We start from the raw sequence: 24,190 nt of genomic DNA, 5'->3' as shown, positions 1-24,190 counted from the left end.
ACTGTAGGTCTCATTAATGCACAAATTCTGTGCTCGTGGAATTCGTGTTTCATTGCTCTCAAACAAAGTTTGTAGCAATTATAATAGTCCTGTGGTCTTTTTAATAGCCGCACAGCGATAGCTGGGGCTATTATTGGCCTTCTCTTGGTTTTTTACGACTCGAAGAGGAGTATTGGTTTTCTCTCGGTCTTTTTTTTTTACAGGAAGTAGATTTGTTCACGCGGCATTTTGACCTACAAAAGAAAGTGAGAAAGGCTGTCTTCGTGAACAGATTTTCGCTAAGCGAGAGAAGTTTTTTGATCATGTGCTGCGTTTAGTGAATGACTTTTTGACTTTGAAAAGTAGTTTTTGACTAAATGGCACATATAGATAACCGTTTTTAGCCGTTTTTTCGTCTAAGTGGCCCTATTTTTTTGCTTTTAGTGTGGTTTCTTGTAGAAATAAATTTTATTCGATATTATATTGAAATTTCAACCTCGGAAGTTGATGCCACAGTGTTTTGCAGAGCCTGAAAATGCGTTTCAAGTTGAAAATTGGCACATATTTCTTGATTTTTTAGTTATTTTTTGGCTTTTTTCTATTAATTTCTTCATTTTTGGATCTTTCAACCGTTTTTTTGTCAAAAATCAGTTAATAGTTCAACTTCTCTGTGATAATTCATATACTCAACGCCTCTTTCTACCTCGATGTATTTTATTTTTGTAAAAATGTACATATGCTAATCCGATTTTGGTATTTTTTCCAATTTTCGTCTGTTTTTTTGTTTGTATTTTGGTTGTAATTGCTAGAAATAGTCTTTTTGTGCAACATGAGGGACTTTAATTTCGTTTCAATTAAAATTAAGTCATTTTTTGGCGCTAAGTTTTTGAAAAACAATTAAAACTTTTTCATAAATTCAGTCTTAAAAGTTTTTTGACCATTTTTTGCAATGTTTCAATGTTTCGTAATTATGAATTCTGCTTTTTACTATTTTTGTTCTCTTCAGGAGGATAGATCTTTGTATCTGATGTCTAGTTATCTTTTCTATGTCTTGAGTGCTGAACAATGAAATGTATTCGTTTTTCGTGAATTTTTTAATTTGATTTTTAACTTTCAAAAATCAAGAATGTCTTTTTGTTACGGTGTTGCTTAGATTGTACCAATATTCTTCACATTCTAGTTAAATCATTTTAGCTATGTCCTGGCACCTACATTTTTTTCGGTATACTGATTTTTTCAGTTGTTACAAATGAGTTATTTCAGCTTTTTCTTATTTTCGTTATTTTCTTTGGTTCGCAGTTGATTTCATTCAACATAAGGCAGTATTGAGAGTTTGATAGCTAGCCTTTTCAAAAATTGCCACTTATGACTATTTACTGCAACTTTCTTCAGGCCGTGGTATTAATTTAAACGATTTTTTGCCTTTGAATATTCTTCTGCTGCTTGTCTTTTCTATGATCAATTTAATTTTTGAGTTAGTATGAAATCATGTTGTCCAGCATATATACAACATGGAACAAGTGTGTTGTTTTTTGCCTCAATGGCAGTGATTACAAATCTAATTTTAGGTGTTTTCCGATTCTTAAGTTTGAGCTTTCGTTTTTGAAAAGATTTATCTTAGTTTCTAAGATTATTCTCTGCCGTTTGCTTTCGCGATCTTTTTCAGATTAGAATGATGAATTATTTCAGGGCAATTAATAACCTTGTCAGCTTTTTCAGACTATCAGTTTTTTGACGACCTTAATCTTTTGGATTTTTTAACGTTACTAAACGTTTTCAATAATATAAAATTTTATTGCATTTTTCTCTTGGTGACAGTGGTTCAAGTTTCACCAATTTTTAGAGCAGACCTGGAGAGGCAGTGAGTTAATGGTTTATTACAAAAGGTAGGGGCTTGCGCTGATATTACGGTTTTGTTAGTGAAGTTTTGACGCTTCGAGTCGCTTCCGGAATTCTTCCGGCTATGTTTTTTTATTTCGTCGTCATGATTTTTGTTACGACCATATGACGTCACAGCCACTTTTTGTTCATTCGTTCATGCAATTTCAACTGAATTGCATTTGTGACGTCATTTTTCGCTCTTAGTGGAGCAAGTTTTTTTGTTCATGCTCGTGATTAAATTTTTGGTCACACTTGACTTACCTCACTCTGAAAAATGATTTCCTCACTTTGAAATTGACTTTTATTTACTTTAATTCAAAGAGATAAGGTCAAATGGGTGTGTGTTACTCTAAATGAAGGTTATTTGAGATCAGCTAATAGAGGCAGCAATAACTTATACAGATTTTTAATTAAAAGTATAACAGATCAGCCTTCAATGAAAAGAGGAATTTTTTTGGTCTGTCTTTTTTACTGTTTTTTTAGACTGCCGATCTACGAATCTATTGCGGCTATTTTCTGGCAATCTGCCAGCTATGTTTGCAATTTTTTGCTTGATCAATTTTTCTTCTGACGCTTTTATCTTTTTGTCCTCAAATACGTGGTAGACGACATGTAAATCCCGGAACGCATCAAATGGCTGAGTAGCTCTCTTAGAACGTTACGACTTAATAGTCTCTAAGTATGTGATTAATCAAAACAATATTGAGAAGACAACTTGATGGTGTTCAGGATGATCCCTAGTGTTAAAGGTTGGGGCCCCTCAGACACCACCCCCCCCCCCCCCCCCCAAAAAAAATATAAAACTCCACCCGTCGACCCTCCTCCAACTGCCGTTTTGAGCCTCCCTCTCGTCCAGTACTCCGCACTCTACCCCCTATCGCCTGATCCCCGAGACCGCCTGATCTTCTGCCACACACAAACTCTCTCTTTCTCTCTCTCTCTCTCTCTTTCTCTCTCTCTCTCTCAGCTCACTCCTCTCCTCCTTCCCCCTGATCGGAGCATCCCTAAACCACAGCTGGCTACCACCGAAAGCAAACGCTCGCAGGTTCTTCGAGAGCATTTTGCCCAACTTTTGTAGGTTATGTTTGTACCAGTAAAAATGTCTGACTTAGCTAGGGAGAGACTTGCTTACCAGTCTCTTATCTTCTCCAACAATGACATTAACTACTTGGCGATGTTATTGAAAAGCGGCGGGGATTACGCTTCACTTGTCACACTACTCGAGCTGTCCATATTCAGATAATTACATCCATGAACACCAGTTCTTGTGTTATGAGACTTTACCAGAAATCCGGGAAACTATTGAGAAGCGGAGCATTGTCAATATTACATCAGAGCTTGGAATCAAGGGTATAAAGTAGTGGTTCAATACGCCCAGCGCGCCATATCTAGGTGGATTTTCATATCTGATTCGGTTTGGGTAGTTGAGAAAATCAACCTAGGGGTTACTATCCTACCTCTTGGACTTTAGAACTCCGTTAGGGCTCCAACAGCGTCGCGCGCTTCGCGGTAATACGTACGTCGACTGGTTTGCTCTTCCGTCCGCTTGTAAAACGTATCAGTTGTCCCAACATCTTCTGGGCCGCAGAATGCTACGGAGTAGATAAGCGAAAAAATTATCCAATAAGAATCGAGTATTTAGTGAGAAAAAGTGCGTTCTAATATGCGTAGAAAGCTCCGAAAAAATTTGTTTTATCTAATTTTAAGTAAATGTAACCACGATACGTACCGATAAAATTGGTTTTCGGCTTAATATTCTTAGGTTTTCTAAAATATTTTTCGATGTTCTTAATATTTTTAGTTTTTCTAAAAACGTTGCGTATTATACTTGTTATCTAGAACTTAAAAATTGAACCTTTGAACTATAGTTTATGTTACTGAGTTAATAGAATGGTTGGAGTCATTGGCTGGTTTTCCAAATTTTATCCTCTTATTTGTTTTCTACGGGAAACTCAAAGAGTTCTTTAAACTTTTAGTTTTTGATGTGCCATAGTTAGTAACCTGTGATAATTTTCAAGGTTACAAGATCATTTTGAGACTTTTTAACGCCTTCTAATCTCAATTGTGATTGTGCCAGCCATACACTACCACTAATATCCACGTTTACCCTTCCTCGTCTGCTCCTCGTCATTCGTGCACTTTACTAACATGTCCACTTCACCCCTACCCCTTACCCTTTGCATCTACTTCATCTCCCGAATCTTGCCCTTAACCCCCTGCAACCACCCGCAACCAACGAACTCCTGTATCAGCACCCCTCTTACCAAATCTACACCAACCGCCTTTCACTTACCCAAACGTCCATCTGCCTGTACCCCACGCACGTCACACTAACCCAAACCCAAACAGAAGTGCCACCTCCACTGCCACCCCAGCGGAGCAAAGTGGCGCCTTTTCAAAAGTACTTTTAGAGCAAAAATAAGCAATTTACCGTCGGCTTTTGTTGCGTCTCTAACTTTATGTTTCGATGTGCGTTTTGGTCATGCTTGGTTTTAAACGATATTTTCAATTGTTTTTGAGTGGTTTCAAGAATTCGAACGGCTATGTTTTTGTCTCCTTGTCTAATGTTATTTTTGGGCTTTTCATTTTTGGAACAAAACTCAAACAGAGCCGTTTTTCATTTTTTTCAGGCTGTTTTAAGTTCGTGAGCTCATTTGTTACACTCACTCGCAGTGAGTTTGAAGTTATGTTGCGTCTATTATTTTTTGAGCGTCAATGACTTTTACATCGCCCGCAAAAGAGGCACGCATAACTCTTTTGCGGGCGATGTAAAAGTCATTGACGCTCAAAAAACAATAGACGCAACATAACTTCAAACTCACTCAAACATGTTTGCGGTTGCTTGGTCAGTATTGAGTAAATGACATCGTCCTAGTATAAATACTAGGAAATCATACAAAGCATGTGTTGAAAAGGAGATTGTGAAATTTAGGACTTTGCAATGGAGGCGACAAATCGAGTTTGTGAGATATTTGACTCGATAGAACACCTGCTATACACCGGTGTGAAGACTAAGGGCATGCCAGAGAGAGTTGTGACAGAGTGCGATGACTGGAGACTCATATTCCCCCAGTTAAGACTGGAGGGCAAAAGTGGTCACAAAGGTGCACTCAATAACATGGGAGCCAGCATCGATTTATCTACAGTAACATTAACTACGCGGGGATGCTCTGTCAGGTTTGTTTCGTTTAAGTCAGTTGATCATGTGTCACTATTTGCTGATGTCGCCGCTTTCGCAATGCGAGCATGTGTCAACAAACAACCCATTATAACAACCAACAAACTTTATCTATCAAAAAATTTGTTGCCAATCTTAGATGCGTTAGAAAAGCTATAATTTTCCACCAACTTTATTTTTGCCGCCCAATTAATGTCGTGCCACCATGTTTTACAGCTCTATTAATTTAACTCCCTATAATTTGATCCGAATTTTATATCCACTTTAGAAATTAACGCATCAAAATTTTATTATATCTTTTTTGTATGCGGCAAAAGATTCATAGTGGAGACTAACAAAATAGTCAGCGAAGTCATAAGAAAACAAAAAAACAACAAATGACAGAACTCATAAAAACAAATTTAGAAAACTACAGTAGTGAAACCAAGAAAACTATGAGACATTATAAACCATGTAGCCAAAACACATTACCATTAGAAAATTGTTTTATGGTTCTACAAAATTTGATAGGACCTGTCCAAAATGAGACTTAATGATATGATGACAAAATCAAGAACAAAAAGTGGCTCTTAAGTTGTTTTTGTAGTCCTTTTATTTTATTTTTTGTAGTCCTATAGTACTTTTATTTTTTGCAATTATTTAGTCTGAAAGCCATTAAAACCTTTAGCTAAAAACTAAATTCCTTAAATCGGTTTATTTATAAAAGAAAGTACATCTAGAGGAAGGCACTGTGATCTCTCATTATCCGAAATATGTAGAACACTTACAAAAGGACTACAAAAATGGTAAAATAGAAAAAAGTAACAAAGATTGCGAGGTAACGATGCCGCAGCCCTCAAAACCAAGAACATTAACAAACAGTTTGAATATTTTGGTTCCACGTTCATTAGACGCCAATCAGACCTGTCATCAATGTGATAATTTGTCAAGTTGACAAAAAACCTCAAAGTGCACAAACATTTAAAAATTACAACTGAGAGTACCAAAGCCAAGAGACCAATAGTTATAAACCAAACTAACATAGAAATTAAATTTTTTCACATAAAAAAAGATTGAGCTGCCATTTTTGAGAAACAGTTAAAAGTTGACAGCAGTAAGATAAAAGATGCAAAGTTCAAATATTTACAGAAACTTTCTAAAAAAAACAAACACATACAAAGTCATCAGAGCCATTAGATATCGAATGAATACTTGCTTCAGTTTTATTTTTACCAATTAATGAAGCCAATTGGATTTATTCGATCAGTGAGACTAAGTCAGGAGAATGCAAACAACCAATCAGGCGAAATACAAGAATTCTGTTTAATTTTACAAAAACAATTTGCAGAGATAATAAAAACAATGACCTCACCCTGAAACCTATTATACATTATATTCATTTGACCTCGTTTTTGTGTAAATGGGATTTGCATTGATTTGAACCTTGATTTGAAATCATTCTCGTCGGTAAGTAACATAAAAGACAAAAATTTCGATAAAGTTTTGAAAAAAGATCACGCCCCAATTCAATCCGTATAATTTTTTGTAATAAGTGTCCACGAAATGAATAAAACTAGACTTGATATAGCTGCTCGTCCAACTAAGACACCTAATTGTTCCAAATATTTGATGAATAGATAATTTGGCAAACCAAATATTTCAAAATATGAAAAATGTAACAAAAATATATCAATGTAACAAAAATGTAAGGGGCAAAATTTTAATGTCCTCTTGTAGGAAGCCTTAGATAAAATATCCCCTTTTGTATTTTTGAAATAATTTGTCAGTAGTTTTTGGGTCTCTATTTAGACCGGAATTAAATAAAGTGGGATAAAAATGCAAATTTAGGGCCATTTATAATCAAAAAGCTTGAAAAATGTAGGTAAAAAATTACCAACAAAATTCGGAAGAAACCATTCCGCATCCCCCCTCTATCTGTAAGAGTAAAACTTATCACACTGTTGTTGAAAATCATAACAGAATTTAGCAAAATTATTGAATATTTGATTTAATAAAATTATGAAAATTGTGAATAAAAACAACGCAGATCGGTCTATATTCACAAAACTTTGAACCTCGAGAAATCCTAGGTAAAAACGAAATTCAAAAAAGTCTTCCTTGTCATATATTCTACGCTGGATGGGCTTTTTAATGATACCACTCACAACTCTCTACGATGAATATATTGATCGGCCAAGATTGACTTAACAAAAAACCGTTTAAGTATATAGTTCCTCCCCCCCGTCCCCACTAAATTACGGTCGGAACAATTAAAACCTATAGAAGTTGCGTGACGTAATGGCATGTCAAGGTCTTGAAAAAGGGGTGTCATTTCATTTACTAGATCACAGCAATTACTACCTAACCTAAATAAGAATGTGCTTGTAAATCAAGAACAGCACGAACAAAAATTTTTGGAGTTTCGAAAAAATATTAGAACCAAAATCGATTATTAACGGATCGTCAATCGTACATCTTTTGTTGAAATGAGTCAATATTTAATACAGGAGTGAGTACGATGAGTCTCAATTGTGGAATGAGGGTGTGATTGTAACTGAGCCGATGTCATCACGCCAGAGACACAATGTGCCAGACAATAATACCAGTTCTCTTCATCTAGGTCCCTCCAAATCAGGCAGTGAACGAACGACAACTGCACAAACGTCATTAGTGACTGAGAGGTAAGTTACAAATTTATTTCATCTCAATCACACACGATCTTAAATAAACAACTAACTGGCTGTACACAATTCCAAATTGATGATAATAATTGAAAAAAGACAGCTAAGAGCAGGATTCTGAAACTCCAAATTTTGTTCCCCTGAGATTGCGTAAAAACAATAAAATTAATATCCAGTCATTTCATTAAGGAAACACTTTATGCCATCTTCTAGCGCACATTTCGATAGGGAAAATTGGAAATTTTGGTTATTTGCAGACATTACGATTAAATACCTTACAACCCGCTAGGACCAACAGACACCCTTTCTTGGGCTCTTAAAGATGGCAACGATGCATTCATGCACCTCATCACCCACGTATTCAATGCTTTTTTGAGGGAAGAAGATTTTCAAATGATGAAGCTGAACGGAGCTATATTGCGGTGCTCCTGGTTTTTTTACAATTCAAAGAATTTGAATTGTATTGGGCGCTGTCTTTTTATTACGACTCGAAGAGGAGTATTGGAGAAGTCCTTTTTACGACTCGAAGAGGAGTACTGGAGAAGTCCTTTTTTTAAATCAATTTTATTGGAGTGATTTTTGAAGCGGGAAATGAAACGCAAGAAAAAATTTGGAGTGATTTTGGTGCTGAACAAAAGTGAAGAACGGAGCGAAAAGAGAGTGGTTTTGTTCATACCACTGTTTTTGAGAGAGCGAGAAATTGATGTGTGAAAAAATTTTCTCCAAGCGAGCGAAATTTTTTGTTCACGTGCGGCATTTTGAAGCAATTTTTTTAATTTTTTTTTGGTTAAAAAGGTTTGGTTATGATTCTATTTAAATTTTAGGCTGATTTTGGTACTGTTTTGAATGTTTCTGGAATTTTTTTGAATTTTATGCTAATTCGGTGGTTTTCATGTATTTTGATGATTTTTGGGCTAATTTTTGCGATTTTTTTTACTTTTGTTTTGTTTTACTGCCTCAAATGGGCACTGAAAAGACCCCTATTACTTGAACAATTTTAAGTTTACAAGTGGCTACAGTTTTGTTGAAATAAAATTTTTTTGTTAAAAAATATGACGAAAAATTGTGAAAATTGGAAATTAATTTTTGGCAGTTTTTCGTTTTTTTCTGGTCTTTAGACAAGTTTCTTAGCCTATTATGCCTTGCATATGGTTGTGCGAGCATTTGGATACCCTCTTTGCTGGAAAAATTTTTTCTTTGAATTCCGGTGCTTTTGTAATATTAAAAAATTTATAACTTTTTTTCCAGTTTTTTTAGTCAGTTGTTTGTAAGAGCTTTTTTTCATGATTTGGCTTCAAGTATTTTTAAAAACATCTCACGAGTGGCTTTAGTAGGTACTAGATGTGTTCACGAAGTAATTTTGGCAGAGATAGTTTATTCGGGATCTCAAGTTATGACGAAATTTGATTAGATTTTGTATCATATTTTAATAGATTTGATTTTTTTTGTATTTTTGTATTACGGTTTTGTTTCAAGATAATCCTAAGTTAGTGGAGGAACGTTTTGTGTGATGACTAGTTGCAGGGCATTTAAGTGGATTTCCACTTCGAGTCGTTTCGGGAATTCTTCCGGCTATGTTTTATTAATAGCCGCGAAGCGATAGCGGCTATTATTGGGGACATTGTGTTTTTTTTAATTCGTCGTCTCCATCGATGATTTTGGCGACTTGACTTCTTGGAATTCAGTTTTTCAATGATTTCAGTGACGACTACTGCTTTGCAGTTAAATTTTGTGTACGTGACGTCATTTCTGCTTTTAGGTCAATTGCGTGACTTACCTCACTCAAATAAATGACTTCTGAACTCATTTATAGAACTTTAAGTTTTTGAACATTTACTAGTCAGAGATCGCTAGAGTGCATCTAAGTGGTGCCAAATCTAGATGCCCTAATTCTTGAGTATTAGTCTTTTTTCTAATAGACCGTATGTGTCATTAAATTGACAGTCCTATTCTGACCCAAAAAGTCTAGTTGTCTATTAAAGGACTGGTGTTCAATCTGTCTATCTTATTTCTTTAGTTACTTTAATTAATGGAAGACCACAAGCGTCTATCGCGTATACTTTCCGGCAATTTGCCGGCTATGTCTTTTTAAAGATCTGTTCACTCATTTTCATGATTTTTGAAGTCAAATTGGAGTAGTGATTTTGGTCACGCCGAAACAGGAAGTGGAGCAAAAAAGCGAGTGATTTTGCGGCGTGAAGTTTTCTGCTTAAAAATAAAAGTAGAGTGAGAAAACGGTGTTTGAACAAAAATTCGCTTTCTCGCTAGTGGTTTTTTGTTCTTATGCGGCAATTTCACTTTGATTTTTCCTGTTTTTTTTTCGATTTTTTGGATAGGATTATTTTCTAAATGGTATTCCCAATCCATTCATAGTTCATTCTAGGCCTAGTTTTCTGTATGAAGCAAATTTCTATTTCTCGTCAGTGGTTTTTTCTTCATATGCGACACTGACATTGATTTTCTTGTTTTTTTATTTTTTTGATCTGATTTCTTTAGAAATGTTTTCCCAATTCCTTTATAGTCCGTTTTAGGTCTAGTTATTTGTTGAGTCAATAAAAATTATTTGAATTGTAAGTCAGGACTTGGCCTGCTATGTTTTTTAGTTTCGTCGTTTGACGCTCTTTTTTCGTTTTACATTTGTTCACACAGCAAAGCTGACAAAGTCAAATTTTCTGAATGACTTCTTCCTCTCACTAACGACATTTGCGCGCGTGACGTCATTTCTCACTCGCTCTAGCAAAAGTTTTTAGGTTATTTGCGTGATTAGATTTTGATCATACGTGACTTACCTCACTCAACAAAATGACTTTTGCACTTTAAAACTTAAGTTTAATTTGAATTTGTTTAAGGTCAAATGAACTCATATGTGTAGTAAATGTCCCTAATAAGACGCTTCTGCAGAATGAATTTTTTAAAGTTTTATTAAATTATCGCTGAGTGTTTTTTACCTAGTTTTTTGAGCGGCGCCGATTTTTTTTTCATTTTAGATTTGTATATGTTTCTATCTCTTTTAGATGGCACGCAGGTCTATTCTTTCGCAGCTATTCCGGCAATTTGCCGGCTATGTTAAAAGACTACTTAGAGATCAGAAATAGTCGAACTGTTACTATGAAACAACATACTCTCCAAAATTCAGGTTAATTTTCGACAAAAATTGTCCCCAAGGGAAGTTCTAATTTATAGCACTGAAACTACAGGTTTCTTATAAAAACAACATTTTTAGATCTACTTAAAGCATTTGATTCAATTCACTACAACATTTTGATCTGAAAGCTTGACGAAATAGGATTCAGCCCGAGCGCTCAATTATTCAAAAATGCCAACTAGGCGGATGGTCATCAGAAAACAAAAGCTAGCTGTATTCAATTAAATGGAAAGCATTTCTATCAAGCTGTGCGGCAGGGAAAAAGCTCAGACCACTTTTATTCTATTTATTTATCAATGACCTAACACCAAAAACACCAAAAAATGCACGCCAAGGAGGACAATATGCGGATGATACGCTTATTTTTTCATACAGACACAATTTCATACAAGAAAAGAAGAATTGCAAAAACCTTCAACTCTGTTATTGCTTATTATGAAGTGCACAGTATAAATTTTAATGCCTTGGAAAAAGCGTTCATTTTGAATATTTTTAAAAGTAAATCAACCGATTAATTGGGTGTGGATGTTGACTCCTCATTAACAAACCAAGATGAAGTCAACACCAATTTACGTAAAACTGTATGTGATAAAAAACCCATTTTGCACCACGAAAGTTAGTATCAGACAACCATAAAACACTAATTCTTAGTGCGTTTCACAATAGTCAAATTTAGTATTCTATGGTTTGCTTGATTGTAAATAACAATAATCTGACAACCTAAATCAAGACACAACTAAGTTGGGCAGTGAAAGCGTGTTCCTCATAGGAAAAGATTTGATAGTTTCTTGGATCTCTAACCTGAATACCAAATTTTGAGCATCAGGCAATTTTCAAATCAAAAAATTAATTTTCATTTCTAGAGAGCAATATCGATAAAACACCAAGCATTTCGAATTATAGAATATCCTACATTGAAATTTAAAAAAACATTAACGGTAACAGAATTTTATTGTGTGCATAAAAACTCGATCCAATTATTTGGAAACTAAACTTAATATTCAATTAAATTATAACAAAACCGTTATGGATGAACAAGTTTTCTTAAATCTTCAAGATGCTAAGCAAATCATAAAAGAATACTTTTTTCTTAATTTATAACGGACCCAAGTGTAGCATCAATAAATTCATCATCATGGACAGATTTTAAATTCTTCGTTTTGAATTCTTTAAGTTTTTTAATTTGTCAATAACTCATACATTGCCTCAGTTTTTTATTTCCTTGTGATTAAAACCAGTGTTTCTTTTTTATAATATAAAGTACATACTGCCTTTGAGCTGAACAAAAAATCTTCATCTGTTCTCTGTTCTCTTTATTATCAGTTTAATTAACTGAATCCTATTTCACCGAACGGATATATATATATATATATATATATATATATATATATATATACATATATTTATATATATATATATATATATATATATATATATATATATGTATATATAGAATGAATAAGACTATTTGTTGCCTTCACAGTCCAATTTACTTTGAATTTATCTCGAACGAAATTTGATGCAATTTTTTAAACGTTTGGGACTTTTCATGCAGAATTGTTGCCTGATCGCTTTCTTATAAAAGTTTCTTTTGATTTCTTTTTCGTGTGACTTGTTTGAGCTTGACGAGCTTCCAGAGTTCAAATATTTTGCTAAATCAAATCCGATTGTGAGATGTGATAAGTTAAATCCCGTCTAGTCTAGTGGTTAATATTGAGGACTCTCAGTCGGGAGGTTGCGGGTTACAGCCCCTCCCAGGTCAGAAGCTTTTCATCAATGAATTTCTCCATCCTATGTCATTTTCAGAATTCATTTCATCGCCAGTCTGGTCGGTTTATGTTTTTTTTAAATCAAAAAATTTCCAACTCCACATTAAAAATTTTCTTTGTTTTCTCCGTCTAATTTCGCCAAAGATACATATAGCAAGGTTTTGATGAGGTCAAGAGAAAGAATTTGCAAATAGTATTTAAATGGAATAGTAAAACGAATTTGCAGTTTTTTACGTGCGATAACCTTCACCGTTACAAATTTTAACAACCATGACCCCTCGCCTTTCCAAAAAATCTTCCGAAAAATTCTGTCATCGTAATTGGCCCCATCTACACAATGAATCTATTCGCTGTTCGTACGGTTTTCATTCGCTTTTGATCTGATTGGACGAAATTGCCTAATAAATGGTGGGTGGGACGATGTATTGAAATGAACTCTTAAAATGACAACCGAGCACAATAGGCAATCATAAAGCGTATTCCTCTTTCCTTATTGTGACCTCAATACCCATAACATTTCACTTCTCTCTCTTTCTCATCTATTTATTAATTGTCCGGTTTTGTTTCAAAGCGTGATATAGTAAATTATGCAGAGAATCATCAAAGAGTTATTCTTATTTGAAGTGTGCCGATTTATGACTTGAATGTGTCAATTTAATATCCACTTTATTGTTCCATAACCGGTAGGTCATATGCGTCACAATCGATTGGTGCATGAAACAATTTATACCAATGGCCTGGTTTCCATCATTTCGTTAAACAATAAAACTGAAAAATTAAAAAACTATATCGTTGAAAATTAGCACATACTTAATCATCTATTTGATGAGACCCTAAATGCACTGAGAAAAATGTGCCGGAAATGAGCTGATTGCTAAGGTCAACACAAATCGCGTATTTTCTCAATACTCTTAAAATGACCTATTTAAGTTTCGTTAGTCACACATCTCTGAACATTCTTTGCTAATCCGAAGAATCAGTTCAAATTATGAACAAATCAAATCGTCAATTGGGACACGTTTTGATCCCGAAACCCATACAAACGACTTCTCAATACTAACACATATGTTGTAGAATATTCATGACCAGCTCAAGAGTTCTTTGAGGTTGGTCTTTTTGAAGATGGTTTTCATGTCCTTGAAGATTTACACCATCGTACCAAAATGCTACCCGGGTCGAGGTTTGGCGGTGAATTTTTGTAAAAAATGCGGTGAAATGCGGTGAAAAAAAAAATTTCACCGCCTATTTCTTACATGTTTTTGCGGTGAATGCGGTGAAGTGAATTATTGATTTTCACCGCGTTCTCAGTGTCTTACAAAAAAGAATCTTCCCTACCCGGGTTCGAACCACTGACGTCCTACATGCGTTCACCTGCTTATTCCACTTCTCCAACTGTCACTTACATCCTACCTATTTCTTGAGTTTAAATCAGATTGAGTAAACATTGGAAAGCAAATGCGGTGAATTTTTGTAAAAATTGTGGTGAAATGCGGTGAAATATTTATTGTCACGGCAATCACCGCATTTCTTAAAAAATTCACCGCATTCACCGCATTTCATACAAAAATTTACCCAAAAACCTCGACGACCCGGGTACGTACTGCATGATTTCTGCATGAGGAGTTTTTGTACATGCGCTGCGTTTATTGAAAGATTTTTCGACTTTGAGATGTGTTTTTGAGAAAATAATGCATGTAGATAACCGTTTTCAGCCGTTTTCGTCTATGCGGCTCATTTTCTTTGCCTGTAGTTTGTTTTTTTTTGCATAATTATTCTTCAATTGACACTGCATTAATAATTAGCCCTCTAGAATTCATAACTCAGTGTTTCTGAGTCCCAAGTAATGCGTTTCAAACGCAAAACTGGCTCATGTTATTTAATTTATAAAGTTAGACTGTATCAGTAACCTCCACATTCTAGCACTTTTTGCAACATTTAGCACTTTTTGTTTCTGTCAAATAACTATACTGGGTTGTTGTCATAACGCATAGCCTTGTTTGCTCTGCCTTTATCAGTTTTGAAACATATCCTTTCAAAGATTTTAACCGTTTTTCAATTTTTTTTGGTGCAGTTGATTGCTCTAAAGCTCTAAAGCTCTGAACATATCACCAATAAGATTGAAGCTGTTGTCAACATTTTTATAATGTTGCTACGCCAAAAAGAATATTTTTTTGTTTTCTTGAGTCTTAAATTTTTGTTTTCTTTTTCTCTTAAAACTTTGTTCAGTTTCCTAGACTTCTATGTGCCTTGTGTCTTACCTAATTGAGTAGACCGGCTATTTGGTGAAAATTATGAATCTTGGCATTTTTAGAGCTTATAACTTTTTGTCTATCCTAAGAAACTTAGCTATTCAAATTCAACAGATATGTTTCTAATAAAACGAAATTTTGTGGTTTCAACTTTACTTAATAAGATTTTTAAGAAAAATTTCTCTCAAATTGTCGACTGAAGGTGTAGATCTGAAGGATTCTGCTAGGATTCTGAATGACGTCATAATTGTTGTTGTCTCGGATGCGATTACAGTTTTGTTTTGGAAGGTCCGATGCCTTGAGTTGTTTCAGAATTCTTTCGGCTTTCTTTAAATTAGATTTGAGAACTTATTCACAGAAAGATCAGATAACCGATAAAATTCCCTTCGAAATTTTTCATTTTCGTAATCTTTCTTTAATCATCGTGGCCGGAGTCGTGACTACGTAAGCATTTTCCAGGCCTAAAATTACGTAGAATATTTATATGATCTCACGGGAAAAACGCTTATATAGTTTTAGTCTCGCTTGGCTGTGACAGTCCCCTTAGATCCTCTTATTACGTGACGCGTTTTTTTGCCTGACAAGTCAGTTGAATTCTTAAAAGTTATGTGAAATCTTCATTATGTTTCAATCTACGCTATGTTAAACAGGTTAATTGTTATTTTTTATTTAATTTATTTTGAGGTGCATTTATACATCCAGACAGAACGCGTATCAATGTGTATGTGTGTGCTCAACGGTACGTTATTAGTTTGACAAAAATGGATATAGAACTCCAACAAGACGGCTCATGCAATTTCGAACAGAACCTTCAAATATACGTCACATGCTTGTCAAAAATTGCTCTTTCTTTTGAATGTCAGTTTTGACACCGAAACTCAAAATAAAGCAACTTGTCCAGAGTTACTTGAGTACAACCTACTTTAATATGGAAGCTAGATGGAAGCTTTTCATAGAAATTTAAAAGCCAAAAACGAGCAATCAGTGGCAAAGAAAATTAAACTGAAGCCAACGGAGACAGTAATCTGTTTTTTTCTGAAGTGAAAACATAAAAGTGTGTTTATAAATATTTTGCTGCGTTGTGAATTTAGATCACTGAAGTTAAGGTTCGTGGAAAAGAAAAACCTTTTTTGTTCTTTCATTAATGGGTTGCGTTTTGGAACATTTTTTGACCTTTTCTTAATCAAACAATGTGTGAAATAGTTAAAAAGGTTTATTTGAATACTTATATCCTCTTATTTTTTCTTGATTACTTATATCCTCTTACCTTTTTCTTGAGAACGATTTGATTCTTCCCATATTACTCTTTTGTTGTTTTGTCTATTTCATATTAGATTTTACTGGCTTTATATTAAAAGTGACGTCAGAGGCCAACTTTGAAAATTATTTTTTGTTCCGACCCACTTTAGTGGGTGAGGAACTATATACTCAAACGGAATTTTGTTGTTCAGTCATTTTTCGCCGAGCGATACATTCATCGTAGAGGGATGCGAGTGGTATCATTTACAAACCTGTCCAGCTAAGAAAATAAATTTAAAAAATTTTTTAAATTCCGTTTTTTCTACAGAGTTATCGAGTTTTAAAATTTTGTAAACATTGACTGAGTTTCGTTGTTTCTGTTCACATCAATTTTCATCAAAAATAGCATGAAATAGGCTTCTTTTTTCACTTTGTTTAAAAACACCGGATTCGCTCACCGAAATATGTTCACACAATCTTCATTATCTCTTCAAGAAGCCAATTTCAATAGCGGATTCTTCGAGGGTCTTCTTGAGATAAACGTTTGCTGGTTTTTTTTGTTAATTTATGTCGATAATTATGCAAAATTCATTATTTATATTGGATATATTGACTTTTTTGTCAAATTGCCCACTTCCATAATATTTGTTACATTAAACTGTTTCCAAGAGATGAAGGGAAATATCATCGCTAGTTTCAGTCTATTGGTTATTTCTCAAAGTCCAGAAAAAAATCAGTATTAATCATCGTATTAAAATCAGTCAATGTTTTTAGAAAATTTTTTTTGCATTTTCCTTTTTTACGTCATTTAATGAAAAGAAGAATTCAAATTAAAACATACTAATGACAGCTCCAATTGGATTCCAGGCGAGTTTCAAGGGAACCAATTTCGTTTTTTAGTCGGAAGCTTATTGCCGTTTTGACTTTTAAAATTAAATATATTTCAAAATAAACAACGAAAGTTTGGGCTTTGCGTCTTTCATCTCTTTTTTGGGTCAACTTGTTCCTTAAGGTGAGCAAAGACTGCTTGCATTGCGTTCCTAATTGATTAAAGTTTTAAACTTATTCCGGTTTTACGTTTTAAGAAATGGTTATTCTGCTTTGGTAGTATAGAGTAACAGAGTTTTCACAAAAATTTTTTTGATTTCTGGATATTTTCCCATCATTGAATTTCTTTTGATCTCTTTTATTATTGGCGTTTTTGACGACGGAATATTTCAACACTCAGTTTTTCAGTGAATAGATTATTGTTTTAACTGTTTGATACCGTCTTCTAGCAGAAATTAATGGAATTTTTTGTTATTTTTGTAGTCGTTTGAAAAACTATGGACAGTTGCAGGTCTTAGCGTCTTCTCATAGATGAAAAGAGGAATCTATACTGAAAATGGAAACCCGACTTGATTTGTTAGGTTAAGTTGTTCATGACTTTGAAGTCAAATGTTTTAAAGAAAATTATATAAACATAATTTTTAAATTTACATTTTGCTGTTCTTTTTTGGCCACTTGTTACCTACTATCAAAAAATTTAGGTTGCATATCAATTTATTGGTGCTAAAACCAGCAAAATTGAGCGTATTGAACGTTTTTGGTGCATTGCTTTTTGTTTTAACAGCCTCGATATCGATTTTTTGCAAAAGTTTTAAATAAGTTTTGATTTTTCTCTTTGTTTGTCGTTCCTTCTTTAATGGAATGAAAACTACTGCATGATTGCAGGTCCTAGTGGCGTATTATGGACGGATACTGTTTACCTATTTCAGTTGATAGCTAAAGCCTTTCACGACTTTGGAATAAAAGGTTTCAAAGGATATACAAAGATGTATTTTTTAATTTGCTTTTTACTGTTTTCTGTCTACAGTAATGTGTATATGGGTACCTCCGCAGTATAGAGCCAGCGAGACAGTACCCATATACACATTATTCTAATTCCCTTTATATATCCACTACTCTATATTCACTTCTTTTATATTTTAAATCTATCGTTTCTTGTCTCACTTAGTGCAATCCACTAGTACAGAGTTAAGCTGGTAATTGTCCATTATCAGACTGATAGTTCGGGTTCTATCCTCACTGACTCCAGTGAACGTATCCCAGATACTAGTATAAAACTAGTGAGACCGTGTAAAAAGCACGTAAAACCAACTTGCGAAAATCTGTGAAGCCACTTTGTGGATTGTTGTAACCACTTTGTGGATAACTTGAATAAAAAAACCAGCTTAACTCTTTTATAAATTTTAACTTTTGCTATTATTTTATAAAAATTAATTGTAAAACCTAAATTAACCATTACTATCTCTAATACCTTTATCATCAAATGGATCAATAGCTATTTTATATTGTTCTTTAGTTTCTAAATGATGGTTATTACTGTCAATAGTATAATTAGTTACATACTTAGTTTTACCTTCATATATAGCATAAGTATAATCTTCAATTGTAATCTGTTTTTTAATAGTGGCTTTAGTTATACGTTTTAACGTTTTCTCTTCTTCTCATTTAACTGTATTGTAACAATATGCTTTAGCTTTAAGGAAACATGCTTCTATAATAGTATCATTAGGTAATTCATCCTTCATCCTACCTAACTTATTATTATGTAAAAAATCTTTTATCTTATTTATTTCAGTTTCTATATTACTATCTAAAGGAATATTTATGTTTATAAATATACTATCTGTATCTGTGTAATGATAACTACAATCTAATTCTTTTTCAAAGTAATCAAATATGGCTTTATACATATATAGCTTAGCTTTTTCTAATATAACAAAACCTATAAAATTAAACTTATCTAATTTTACATTACCTTGAGTTTTATATACAGCTACTAATTCATTATTGAATTCCACAGCATATTTAAAATTAATATTTTTTAATAATTTTATATACCTATCTACATCTTTAACTAACTCTATATCTTGTCTATTATATACATTCTCTATTGTTTTTCCATAGAAGGCATTATTCATCAATTTAAAGAATACATCTCCAAATTTATCACCTTTAGCTTTAGCTTCTTTTCTTTTCTGAATATTCAACTCAATATAGGGCTTTAACCATTCTCTCTTACTATATTCTAACTTTTGCTTAATTGTAATATCTTTTAATTTCAAACCATGATCTAAATACCAATCTAAAATCTCTCCATCTATTACATAATCTACCTTATCTGTTAATTTTAGCATTAACTTCTCATTAGGTTTATATCCTTTCTTTTTATTTACATTTTGATAATCTGTAAACTGATCGACACATGCTTTTGTTTTCTCAGGGAAGAATGGATACTTATCTGTTTTCTGTTTCAACTCATCACTATACTTTATATCAATGGTGTAGATATAACCTGTGTTAGAGCTAGATCTAGTGTAGCCCAATTCTTCACATACTTTGATCTCACCATTAGGTGAAGCTTGAACCATAGCAGAAGCATATAACGAGTTGAAGTCTAAATATTTTATATAATTCTCATTCCTTGTATACTCAGGATCTATTTCTTTATTTTTACATTTTACATGACAATCACCTAACACTGAAGCTAACGCACCTCTAATACCATGTTGTATTGTATCATAAATATTGACTGCATTTTCTTTATAATACTTAAGTCTAATATTAGTATATTTCAACCCACAAAACCGGGTTAACCCAGGAGTAGAATATGTGTAACGTGGATCTATTTCATAATATTCTAAACACATAGCTCTAAGTTTCTCAAATGCATCAATTGACAACAATACATCTGTTTTAAGATATAGCATCATATAATCTTTTATTGTCTCACATTTAGTATCTTTCCAACAATCAACTGCTTGCTTATATTCTTTAACTGTAATACCACTTTGTTTCAACTTAGAATAAAATGTTTCCTTAGTTGGTAATGTTGTTTCATGTAGTTTATCTATACTATCAAACCATTCATATGGAAATATACCTTTACGTCTTTCTAAGCCACATTTATTTAATGTTATACATTCTTCATTACTCAATGTTTTACTTATAGCATCTAAGCTAAGTGGATGGAAGAACCTAAACATATCTAAAGCTTTAGCATAACCCATATCAATACTAATATAATTCTCATCAGTTTTAGTTAATACTTTAAGTCTAATCTTCTTTGCTAGTTTAGTTAGAAATAGGTGATTATCATAATTAAAAGATTTAAATGCATACATTGGTACAAAATTATTCTTAGCTTGGAGGTTACATCTTTTGTGAGCATATCCTCTGAATTTACCATTTAGATGGTCATGATCTCTAACCATGTCTTCAACCAAGTTCTCATTACAATAGTAACATCTACTATAAAATGGAGTAACACTATCTTCTTTCAATGGAATATTTATACTAAATATATCTTTAAATAAATTGTTATAATAATCTACTCGTTCTACAAACCAATCAACTATATCGGTCGAGCCGCCACTTTGTGGATCTTCACCGGAATAACTTTCATACTTATCTTCTAATATATCAGGATAGTCACTTTTTATATATAAACCACAAGCAATAGGTAAGTGTTTACCATCTTCTATTATACATTCAAAATCATAATACATAGCAAATGGTACTCTATTCTTATAATGAAACTTATCAAACTTTAGGTAATCATCTCTATGGAAAGTTCTTCTACCTATATGTTTCTGTGTATTACTTAAATCCAAATGTTTATTTAATGCATCTTCTGTTCTAAATGATACTCAACATTTTAGACATGGATAACATATATGTTTAGATGATTTTCTTAATAAGAATGATACATCTTTACATGGGAAGTAATGATTATCCCAGTATATTATATTACATCCTTTAGGATCAGTATGATTAATTAATACAGGATTAATAGTTTTATTTTTATTTAGATTAAACACATTAAATAATATTTTTGTCTTTATTTAGTTCTTGTATTTTCTTTAAGTGATAATAATCATATGGAGGTATAACCCCATTTGGTAATTTTATCTCATTATAATATTCAGGTTTATTATATTTACTAACTCCATTTGGATCACATGATGCAGGATGTAGATAAGCAATTAGACACCATAGCAAACACTTATTATCAGTATTATGTATATTAAGTATATATCTAGACGTGAATGCTAACTCAGTATCACATCCACCGCTTGGATAAAACCTGTGAATATACATCGTCCTTTTAACAAATCGCTGCATGCTTCATCCAGATTGATTCATCTCTTGCTCCTGCATTCTCGACTCAATTCCCCATTCAATAAATCCAAGTCATGTGCACCATTATATTGCCTAGTCATTAACCTAAAGGTGAATTCGTTTTCTTCTAACTTATCATCTGTAGGTTTTGTATACTTAACTACATCAAAGGTGTTAAACTTAATATGGGGATGTATGTTATGCAATGACTCCAGTATTTTTAAGCATCTAGGATCTTCATAATTACTAATAGTTATTATTATTTGATTATGCTTCATGTTATGATCTAATCCTAACTCATTAACTTCATCTCGCCACTTCCTATCAACAAGTTTTTTCTGATTAACATTTTCCTTATGTTCATCTGATTCATTGTGTTCATTTTTATTGTTATATCTTTCATTACATATATTGCAATATCCATCGGCCATATTATCCTTATTGATATCCTTATCAGTTAAACTGCTTCGCAGATCTTTACCATCGGTGAAACCGCTTCGTAGATTAACATTATCCATATGCATCTTTGTTTTTAAATGTTGATCCACACTATTTTGACTCAGACTTGTCTTACATATCGCAAAATCAAACTTACTCCCGTTCCTTACTTTTTCCCCATTAACCAATCTTACATTATGCCTATTTATTAATGTTGTCACATGATTATCATAAGCAGTATTATTATCAAGATACATATCACACTTATCACAAAATTTTATTCCATCTAGTTCAGGATACTGCTCATCCAACTTTTGTTCTTTATCGTCATTAGTAATTTTTATTCCATCCTAATTAGCACTCTCAATAATTTTGTTTCTATTATATAATCGCTTATTATTTTTATGTTTAAGTGATTGAATGTGTCTGTTATAATTCTTTTGAGTTATCTCTTCATCACATTCTTCACATCTAATCTTACTTGTATTCGGTTTTTGGACATAGACAATATCATCAGATGAAACTGAGTCTAAATCTGAATCTTTAGATTGATCTAAGTCATTAGATTGATCTAAGTCTTTAGATTGATCTAAATCTGGAAAGTATTTTGCTTCAGTCTTTCTCATTGACTCACGCATATCTTCTTCTCTTTGTTTTAATTTTGCATCCTGTTTATCATACGACTCCTTTATTTCTTCATTTACACAATTAAACCTTCTGATTGATTCTAAAGATTTTTATAATTCTATCTTTTGTCTTTCCTTATCTACTGGTTTGATTTCTTTCCTTGGTTTGTTTTTATTTTTTAATGTTTGGACCGCCATGCTAGTAGAACTAGATTGAGCTTTCTCACTTCCAGAGTGGACTTGTCCACTTCCAAATTGAGCTCGCTCACTTCCAGATTGGACTTGTCCATGAGATTGAGCTTGTTCACTGGTGGAATGAATGTAACCGGTATAATCTTGTTGATTCATTTTTATATGCCAACTTTTGAAATAATATTATTTGTATACCTTTTCAATACTATAAAAATGATTAGTACCAAATGTGATAAATGTAAAAATAAGGCTTGGTGTTGGAGTTGTGATGAGTGTCAAAGTAAACCATTCCAATGTTTTGTATGGAATAAGATTATAACATATACAGACAGACATAATCATTTGCAAGTGCACTTTAATAATCCCAATCAATATTTACTATGCAGAATGTGTGAAGTAAATAAACACATCTCTCAGTATAGATTTAAACATTTCTATTGGAGGTTATGCACATATCTCCATAGATATAGGTTTCATCATACAAAAGAAAGATTCTTAGAACATGCAAAGAAATATAATATTAAAGTAAATCTTTAACTAATTATAATAAATTTATTGAAGAATTAACCATTAATGATGATAGAAAGTTTTTTAAAGCCGCTATTAGATTACATGATGAATTGTGATAATTATTTTTATAAAATGACTAAATTAGAAACACTCATAGAATTAAACAATCTAGAAAAACAAAACAGAAAGAATAGATTAGAAAATAAATTAAAACAACAAGAATATTATGGTGAAATAGAAGAGTTAATTGATCTTCTAACTAAAACTTTAAATACAAACTCTGAAACAATGCAAGCTCTTCAAAACAAAATTTTGGCTGTGCTAGACAGTAACACTAATACTTTAAAGAGTCTAGGACACCATCAACAAAACAGCTTTCTTGATGAACGGGCTGCACTCTTAACACCCACACCCGATCCACACACAATATTAAAAGATGATAGAGGGCAAATTTTTGCCGTAGACAATAATATGATTGATATTTTATTACTAATGGGTAAACAAACAAACAAACAAACAATTCCAATTAATATCAGTTGATCCAAATTCAAATAAATTTAAAATAAATGATGTAGATGTATCTCTAGTCCCTGATGGTACAAAAATAAAAGGTAAAGTCTAGGATTTTTCCAAGGGTTTTTCTATATTTACTACTAATAAAGATGTAACCGAAAGAGATATAAAAGGCGATGACATCAAAATAAAACAATTTCTAAGGGATATTAGCTATAAACAAAGAGGAGATACTAAAAGTAATAGATCAAAACTTATAAGAAGAATGTTTTCTAGCATCGGTGAACCCACTTCTCGTGTTATATCAATACCAACTTCCAGTGAAGATGAAATATATCGTCTTGATACTAGTGATTATGAACATGGGATAGTAGAAGAAGAGGAAACTGATTATGAGACTGATTATGAGACTGATAAACAAATAGAAGCTAGTGGTCTTAGCAAAGCCAACCAACGAAGTTGCCACCATTATGTAGACCCAAATAATTTAGTAGAAAGACTAGAATTATTAATACTAGAAACAAAAGCTGGTCAAGATGGATTATATGATGAAACGCTAGACATATCTGAGCAACTATTATCTATGAATATTATTAAACAAGAGCAACTAGACAATTTTGTTTTTAACTATGGTAAATGAATAAT

The 24,190-nt window shown here is 32.9% G+C and overlaps 1 protein-coding gene across 1 annotated transcript in view; it reads left to right on the top strand.

The window, feature by feature from the left end:
• LOC142340368 (uncharacterized) overlaps positions 1 to 24,190 on the top strand; it is a 162,282-nt gene that overhangs the window by 57,403 nt on the left and 80,689 nt on the right. The window contains exons 7-8 of the mRNA XM_075390944.1: positions 4,793 to 5,037; positions 7,525 to 7,698. Of these exons, the coding sequence (XP_075247059.1) occupies positions 4,793 to 5,037; positions 7,525 to 7,698 (419 nt within the window). The remainder of the gene's footprint in view (positions 1 to 4,792; positions 5,038 to 7,524; positions 7,699 to 24,190) is intronic.

This window comes from Convolutriloba macropyga, chromosome 5 (genome assembly GCF_964194025.1).
Source record: "Convolutriloba macropyga chromosome 5, txConMacr16.3, whole genome shotgun sequence".
NCBI classification, from domain to species: Eukaryota; Metazoa; Xenacoelomorpha; order Acoela; family Convolutidae; genus Convolutriloba; species Convolutriloba macropyga.
This window is presented reverse-complemented; position numbering and strand designations above follow the sequence as displayed.